The 9,108-nt window shown below is 45.1% G+C and overlaps 1 protein-coding gene across 1 annotated transcript; it reads left to right on the forward strand.

Moving 5' to 3' along the window:
• The first annotated feature begins 1,763 nt into the window (after positions 1 to 1,763).
• Positions 1,764 to 3,463, forward strand: LOC117580787 (protein giant). Its single transcript, XM_034267483.1, has one exon. The coding sequence runs from the start codon at positions 1,764 to 1,766 to the stop codon at positions 3,441 to 3,443; it is 1,680 nt and encodes a 559-aa protein (XP_034123374.1). The 3' UTR covers positions 3,444 to 3,463.
• The last annotated feature ends 5,645 nt before the right edge of the window (positions 3,464 to 9,108 follow it).

Below are 9,108 nucleotides of genomic sequence, written 5' to 3' on the forward strand. Positions count from 1 at the left end.
CCAATTCCACCACTCATATATTCCTTTGGATGCGACAAAAGTTTTGAAAACTTTCTATATTTTTACAACGAAATGAAAAAACAATAAAAATGAAACTCCCACAAATCCACACGCAGGAAAACAGCAAATGAAAAGATGGAAACGAAATGAAATGAAAGTAGCAGCACACAAAATGAAGTGGGAATTTTCTTGTATAAATATTAGGCTGGCAATACCCTGGGCTGAGTATTAATAAAGTTACGGAACTCATAAAGCTAATGGTAGATCTTCAGTTCAGCTTTAAATGCTGCATAAATTAGGGATATATTTTGCATATTTATTTTAGCTTTGAGGAAACTCTTCCAATCATTGCCTTAAGCACTTTTATACGAAATACTTGTAATGAGAAATACGGCAATTCCTTGACTTGGGTTGCTTTTTGCTTAATTCATAAACCAAATAAATGAAATACAAATTAAACACACTTTTAGGCAGTAACAATTCCAACAAAATAAATGTAATTCATAGTCAAATGTAATTGCAAATTATGGGCCCAAGTTCTCAACAAAAGAATTCTTTTCTCTTTCCTGAAGCTTGAGTTGCACATGCCGTACTTTATTTTTTTTGTTGCTACAGGGTATCCATCCATCCAGTGAGCGGGTAACAGGCGTCGGCTGTGGCTTGTTAAAAACTTTTTAAATGCGAAAATGAAAGAGCAACAAGGCAAGTGCCATGGATGGATGGGAGTGTCAGGGAGTGGGTGTGGTGCCTGTTCCTGGTTGCTGAATTGACAGCCACAGGATACAAGCGGCCGCCAGCCACACGGCGATGGCGATGACGATGGCAGCGTCACAAGTGCCTCAACAGTTTGGCAACACAACAATTCAGTTTGTCCTTCCCTGACATGGCATTGTGGGGGGGGAGAGACAGAGAGCCAGAGCGTTGCTTTCAGCGGGTAAGGGGAAATTAGTCGAGCGGCTTTCAGGTGTGGGGGGGGGGGGGTGTGTGGCTGAGGGTAGAAACATTTAATTTACTGGAATTTGGCGCAATGTGTGTAAGCTTATTAACAGCTTGAAAACGCTGCTACAATGGGGTTTCGGTAGCTTGGAGCTGGGGCTGTCGGGCTGTTAAGGATGAGGCCAGGGCACTTTTATCGCTGTTGTTTTTCTATGCAAATTTTCAAATGTTCCCCGTGTGCCACAGCTGTGGGCTTAATAAAGTTATAACAAAAGGTGTTCCGGCACAACCAACCGTGGGCACAATGGAATTTTGTTGGTGCATCCATCGATCGATTTGTTTTGTCAGACTAAAGAAATCCATTTGATTAGCTGACGGGTTTATGCCTAAATTGTAGTGCAGTTTCTAGGCCAAAATGGACTTTATTTTATGGCTAACTTTATGGGAAATCTTTATGGTTATGCTGGGTTTTGCTGCCCATAATCGATTCAATTTGTAATCGATTAATGAAGATTTGCTTTGTGGTTTTGAAATTAGATGGAAATCTTCTGCGACTATTCTGAGACTATGTTCTACACCTTCTGGCTTTTTTTTTTTGTGTGTGTTTCTGGCACTCCTCTTGAGTCATTCCTGAGACTCCCAACTGCCAAGAAAGGCAAACAGTAAATTCGGATTTAATTGTGGCATTCCCTGGGGGCGTGGGCGTGCCAAGACAATGCAAATATCGTACATGTTTCTCTCGTATTATAAATCTTAAGCGACTTCTGCCACAGACACAGCTCTAACGTCTTTTGTGTGTTCTGCTCTCTCACCCTCTGCTTGCAGCCATGAAGGACAGCAGCAGCAGCAGCAGCAACATCTCCTCGAGCAGCACAGCAGGCATGCCACAAGCGGCAGCAGCAACATCGAACAGCGGCGGCACGCCCAGTACGCCCAGCACACCCACAGCCGGACATGCAGCGGCGGAGACAGCAGCCGCAGCAGCAGCCCAAGCAGCAGCCCAAGCAGCAGCCACGTCACAGCAGACGCCGCCACAGCCGCGTGGCAAGAGCAACATTCACGAGTTGCGGAACCAGGACTATGTGAGTCGCCTGATGGCCGCCACGCCGCCGTATCTGTACTCGGCACCGGTGGGGCCCAACAATTTCTTCTTCAGCGATATGCTGCGCACCCTGGTGCAGGCACGCAACAACGAGACGGCACGCGTGTTGCAGCTGCAACAACAGCAGCAACAGCAGCAGCAACAGCAACAGCAGCAGCAGCAGCAACAGCAGCAGCAGGCGGCACTGGTACGGCGTCCCAGAAAGCGTTCCTGGTCGCATCGTCCCTACTACGAGCAGCTGAGGGAACGACGCGATGCAGAGGAGAAGCAACAGCAGCAGCAACAGCAGCAGCACCAGCAGCAGCAACAGTTGCAGCAGCAACATCAGTCGCAGCAGCCACACCAGACGGTGGCGGAGAAGCCTCTGGAGCTGACCAACAAGACCAACTCCATGACGCCCTATGGCTATGCGAAGCTGGAGGGCAAGTCGCCAACGGTGGCCTCAGCCTCCGCGCCACCAGCACCGCCCAGTGCTGCCAAAAACAGCCTCGGCGGAGCGGTGGACAGTTCGTTGCAGGATAATACACCGCCGGCGGCGTCGTTGCCGCCACAGGACTTGGTGCTGCCACCGCCACCGCCCGTGTGGTATCCACCGCTGTACGCCCCCTACGGCATTGATCCGCTGCACTTCTTCATCGATCTGCGCGTCTCCGGGCACATTTACGATCGCAAGAAGGAGAATGTCTCCCCATTGTCCAGCAGCAACAATGCACTGACAGCCAGCGGCGAGGACTCCTCCCCAGGGTCCAATGCGGGCACAGGCACGGTGACTGGTTCCAGCTCCGGCTTGGCCAGCAATCTGTTGAGCAAGCAGCGGCATGGCTCCGCCTTCACTGTGCCCATACCCAAGTCGGCCCAGAACGATGCCATCAATCTGTGCTCCAACGGATCCGGCGGCGGCATGGCAGGCGCAGGCGCAGGCGCTGGAGCTGCAACTGGCGGAGCTGGAGCAGGCCTGGGCAAATTCGAGCACTACGCCAAGTACTATGATCTCGGGGAGAGCAAGGAGAACCAGCCGGCGGCCTCGAGCACAGCGGCCAATCTGTCAGCGGCCGCTGCCGCCGCTGCTGCTGCGGCGAATCTGTCCAAGTCCGGTGCCAGCTACATGCTGCAGCACTTGCCCCGTCTCTACAGCCAGTTTGCGGCGCATCAAGCCCAGGCCCAGGACCTGGACACGCGGTCAGAGTCGGCCTCGGTCACGGCCTCAGTGTCCGTGCCCGATCTCTGCGACGAGGATTCGCTGGGACGTGGCTCGAGCGACACCACCGCCGGCCTCGACTCGGGCAATATGCAGGGCAACTGTGACATCGATGTGGAGATCATCGACTCGATCAAGTACCGCACGGACGGTGAGAGCAGTCGCTGTTCCAGCAACGATGAGGCATCCATCACACAGATCGATTAGTCGGCTGACGTCGGGTGTGGTCGTACAGCTGTTGTGAATGAATAAAAATACGATATTTAATACGAGTAGAAATAATTATTGTGTGTTTAAAAATAGGGAACTTGGGGCAGAGATTTGTCGCTTGCTAAAACAATTCCCCAAAGCTATGCCAAGCTCGCTGTCATGCTTCTCTCTTTTATCCCATCCTTCAGTCTCTCTCTCTCTCTCTCTCTCCCTTTGCGCTGAAGAGAATGCAACGGTAAAAGTAATTTCATAAATCATTTCACGCCATTGTCAACGTCGCCCGCTCTTGCCTCAAGGCATTTTTTAAATGTCGTCCTCGCGCGAATTGCTGCGCTCTCCATCTCTCACTCACTTACTCCTCCATGTTTATTTCACCATCGTCATTTGCCTGCTCCCATTCCATGCCTTGCCATCCCATCCCATCCGGCATCATCCTCCGCAGCGCAGCGCATTACACGGCTGACTACGCTTTGTGTAAATTAAAACTGCTGCCGGCGCGGCGGCTGGTTGACGACGCCAACAAGAAGACTCCACGCCCAGCATAATAGCCATCAGTACTCCCCCGTCTACCCTCTGCTGCTTCACAATTCTTTGCATACAATTTATACCCTAGATGCTGCTGTAGGGTATGGCTCTGAGTAGCTACAACTCTTGCATTTGGAAGACAAGATTATAAAAGAGAAAACAATTATTTTATGTGTGATTTTTTACAATTAATTTTTATCAATTGAAACTAAAAAAAAAATCATTGATAAAAAACTTCTTAAGAAAACAAAATCTACATTTTATCATTATTTTGAGTTTTATTTTCTGTACTCATAATATCTATAATAATTTTGCTAAAAACTGAAACAAAATTATTATTATCTGATTTTGAAAGTAGAAAGGAAAAAAATGCTAATTAAATAAGGAAATGTATGTAGATACATACACATGTATGTATACATAAAATATTTATAGGGTATCCCTGTAGTCTGCAGTTGACTCTCTTAAGTCATTCTTATGCATTTTGCAGCACTTCTTTTGCGCTCATTTTGCCTGCCCGCTGTGTGTGTTTTTTATTTTATTTTGTTTAATTTTGGATTTTTGCTGCCACAGGATATTAATTTTTACACCATTCATTGATTTTGTTTGCTACCCGCCGCTTAATGAACGCTTGCAATTGGCGCTCTCCAAGGGGAGGGTGCGGGTTGGAGTCAGTCTCAGTCCTCGGGTGGAGGCGTGTGCCGACTTGTGCGCGTTTTTGTCGGTCTCGTTTCCGTTTCCGTTTCCGTCGTTGTCATTGCTGTTTCGCGTGTGTGTTCCGTTTATTTCTTGATTTTTTTTGTGCATTTTTTACACTCTTTGTTGTTGTTATTGTAGACTGCTGCAGTTGCTGCTGCTGTATTGTTATCAAACGTATGGATTTCCCATGAGTTTGCAAATTTCTGCACACCCGATCAATGCACTGAGGCAGAAGAACTGCAATGGAAGCCAATCACAGGGACAGAAAAAAAACAGAGAGCCAAGCGAGAAGGAGAAAAAAAACAAGTACAGTCTGTACAAAATTTGTCGATACAAATTTGCATGAACAGCCAATAGGTGGGGGGGTGTAGAAAACGGAGAAGAAGAATCATCATCATCATCATCATCATTTTGTAATCAAAGTAAGTAGAAAGAGGAACGAACGAGCGAAGGAAAGCAAAATTGAAATCCAACCTAATTGCAGGAAATTTATAACTCAACTTAACAGCTGACAGATTTTTCCCTTTTTTTGCTCTTTGGCTGGGGGAGGGTGGAGTCGCTGTCATGAATACTTTGCGCACTTTTGTTATCCTCTCGAATTCATAAATCTTCGCAGACGCTCATAATTCATGCAACAGTCGACAATTGGCAGCGGTTCCCCGTCAAGACGATATCCCTGCCCCTGGGATGGTGGGGTGTTTGGTTTGGTTTGGTTTGGTTTGGTTTGGGAGCCGAGATGGCATTACAATGGCAACAAGCCCTACTTGTGGCAAGCACAAAATATTACCAATGACAAGAGACGAAGCAGAACAAGGGAAAGGCAAAAACCACAGCACAAGAAAACTCCTGCTGATGTCTGGGGGTTGGGTTCGGTTGCGTTGGGTTTGGGTTGAGTGCTGGACAAACAATGAGTGCAGCTTATCCCCAGGAGGGTTTGGGTTTTCCGCCGACAAAGTACTTGGGCGTGTTGACAGCTTAAAGCTTTTTTCTTAATTGATAGATTTGTTTGTCCAAGTAGATAACAGCCCGGACAAGGGACCAAGTAAAAGAGTTTTGAGTGCTCTAACGGGGAAACATTTTAAAATAAATTTTTCATTTGGATATTAAAATTGAATTCCGAAAACTTTCCACAATTTGTAGTTTGGCATAAATAATGTTCAATAATTTATTCATAAGATATACTAATCCATTATTCGAGTTATCCATAAAAACGAACTTTTCTAGCAAAGAATTAGCGACGTTCATTTTGTTTGCTGCTGAAATTTCAGCTAATTACTGTTTAATAAATAATCAAACTGACTGCAAATTGAGGTCAGGGAAAACAACTTAACAATTTTGTCTCCAAACATAAAGCACTGCCTCCATCTGTTGTGCTAAGAAAATTAACAAAATGACTGTTACACTGCACAGTGGCGCCAATTGTTAAGCATAGTGGTGCCACCTCTTTGCTAGCACTTCCTAAGCGTTGCCACCACATGTCATCGGCATGCTATCGGCGCGTTAATTCAAATTTGATCAACGGAAAATGTAATTTAAGCGAAGTTTGTGACTCAAACGAATTAGCCACTAATCGCAGAAAAGGAAGCCCAGTCTTGTATTAGTCTTGTCTTAAGTGTTCATAAGCCATACCGATTGGCCTTGGGATGAGCATCATGTGCTCGCCAATTTTTCTGTCCTCATGTTTTCCTCAACTCATTGAAATTCATAAACGCAGCGTTTTATCAGGGGATAACGACGTATTTTTTAATACATATTTATGAGTAAAATTTCCAGTTTATATGTGGTGGACATTTTGTTGTATTACGCATGAGAAATACGCTAATTGGTGCGGCACGCGTCGCCTTAAACAAAATTAAAATAAGAAGAAAATGAGTGAAAGACTAGTGGGAGGGGCAGCTGTAAACTCCCTGGCAACTTGCTCCGATTTCGTTGAAATCTCAAAAGATTCAGCAGCATTTTCCAGGAATTTGTATAAGCGCCGCTTCACGTACATACATATGTATGTACATCATAGCCCGTCCCCTTGCAAGGGTAGCCAATAACCTTAAATGTTTGTGAGCGAATTTTTCGTTACCTTGTGCTTGACGAGGTGTGTGTTTGAGTGAGTGGAATGGCAATAGCAAGCAGAACAAGAGCAAGTGCTTACAAGCATTCTTTTCCTTAACTGCGCATTTCGTCCAAATATTACAACAATAAGAACAGCAGCGAACCATTCAATGGAAGGGGTTAGAAAAGAAGAAGCAGAAGGAGAAGGGGAGAGAAAATCCGTAACAGAGGCAGACGAAGACGACGCAAAATCAAAAGACAATGTAAACGAGATCATTTTGCGACGCTGACGGCGCTATAGTGGAGGGAGGGGCCCCAAGCAGTGAGAGCGCAAGCAACGCAACTGAAAGCAAGAGAAAGAGAGACTGTCAAGGTGTATTTATTTAAGGTAAAGTCGCATTCCGGCATGCGAGCGAAAATTCTCTACTCAAGTTGTGTTCATTTCTTTGCTCAGAGCAAAATATGTATGTATGCTAAATATCTGGGAGCAGTATTTTTCGCGGCCTCCCCTTATACAACATCCACTTTGTTTGACATTTATCAACAGTAAAAACAATCAAACAAACACAAAATAACAAACGAAATGAAGCGTAAATGAAAAAGAGAAGGGAAGACAGAGAGAGAGAAGAGAAAAAGTAGGAACTTATTAAATCTATGCAATCCGCCTATTATTACACACTCTCGCACAAACAGAGAGTCATAAGGAGAGGACGAGAGAGGAGGAAAAGTAACCCCCACCTTTCCCCTCCCAAAAACCCACCAACATCGCTTGCCATTCCACGACCAATGCAAACAAAATTAAACATGGCCAAACCGCTAAATGCGTCGTCGCTCCAATCCCCGTTGCCCACCGGCCACTGATACACCCTCCCCCCACAGCCACCGTCACAGGCATCTGCGACGACGACCTCACCTAGACAATTAGGCAAAAGCAGCAGCAGAGGATGATGCTGACGTCGCCATGCAGTCCACTCCTTACAGTGGGATGGAATTGAAAATTTGCATTTGCAAATGAAAGTCATTGCTAGTTGTCCCAAAGTTGGAACACCTATTACCACTGTGCACTATCGATGCCATTTCGTGCTCTTAACTTCAACAACTTTTTGGGGCCAGTCTCTCCATCTCAATCCCAAACAGCCCACTCTCCTCTCACGTTCTATGCGGATAGCTGCTAAGAATGTTTTTGTTAATGTTTTTAGAATTTTTCTTCTTCGTATCTGTATTTATTCTCCTCTCAGCATCAGTGGGATATTTGTGCTTGTGTTCATTGAAATATAATACGGCAGACTTGATCAAGCAATAATATCGATGCGTTAGGTCGATTGATATGGGATCAATTTTTATACTGATCAGATACGGACAATGGTCCGTTAATTGTCACGATGAATTTACATGCTGTTTATTTTTGGTTTTCCCTCCACAGTCATAGAACGGATATATGTATGTATGGATGGTTAGATATTTGTGTTGCATTGAGGTGTAGTGCAGCAGTGGCAGGGTTGCAGCGTCACTGGGGGATGGGTTGGTGGCGAGTACATGGCAACAAATGTATTTTTTTTCGTCGACTTTGTTTGCTTTATTGCTCCACTTTTTTTCTTGTGTGACTGTTTAGTGCCATGGCTTGGCCACTGCTGTCGCTGTTATTTGATTTTCACATTTTTCTTTATTTTGGTATCACATGATTATACAAACACACACACTTACACACGCATAGAGGGTAGGCACTTATGTTTGTATTAAAGAAAATGTCTCTTCGAAACAGTTTTGTGTTGCCTTTTCTTTCATTCTTATTTTCGTTGGGTTTTTGTTTTGAGTGAGTGATCTGTTGATCTCCACATTTGTCCCTGTCGCAGTCGACTACTCTACACAGCAACATAATGACGTCAAAGTTTACCTTCATTCTTTTGTTATCTGCAAACATTGGAAATGTGTGATGCTATTCAGGAGTATGGACTGATTGATATTCTCTACTCGATCGTAATTAATTAAACAACTTATAATTCATTCCAGAATCGTTGATATTTACGACTAACGAGAACAAGTGGTCCACAGTGAGTGACAAATTTGCAATGTTCCAGGGGGAATGGGACAAAAACAAGGAGACAAGCGCTACAAACGTCGTCTTTCTCGCACTCTCCATAGTTTTGGTTGATTCTACTTTGCCTGCTTTCTAGAGCTGGAACAAATATTCTTGTTGTAATTCCCTGTGACAACCATTTGTCCCATCATACCCTCTGCAAGGGTATGGATACCGAAATATCGTTTCTCAACACATGCAAACTAAATGTACAAGTATTTGCTTTTATGCTTTCGTCACGTGTTGTTGATGCCGGGGAGGGGTGCGGAGGAGCGCCAAGCGACAGCGTGACAGTTCTAGGCTAACATTTTCGCA

Source organism: Drosophila guanche, unplaced genomic scaffold, assembly GCF_900245975.1.
Source record: "Drosophila guanche unplaced genomic scaffold, DGUA_6, whole genome shotgun sequence".
Lineage (NCBI taxonomy): Eukaryota > Metazoa > Arthropoda > Insecta > Diptera > Drosophilidae > Drosophila > Drosophila guanche.

What these genes read in the sequence shown, in the direction of transcription:
- LOC117580787 (XM_034267483.1), top strand. Translation starts at nt 1,764, where the DNA reads ATGAAGGACAGCAGCAGCAGCAGCAGCAACATCTCCTCGAGCAGCACA.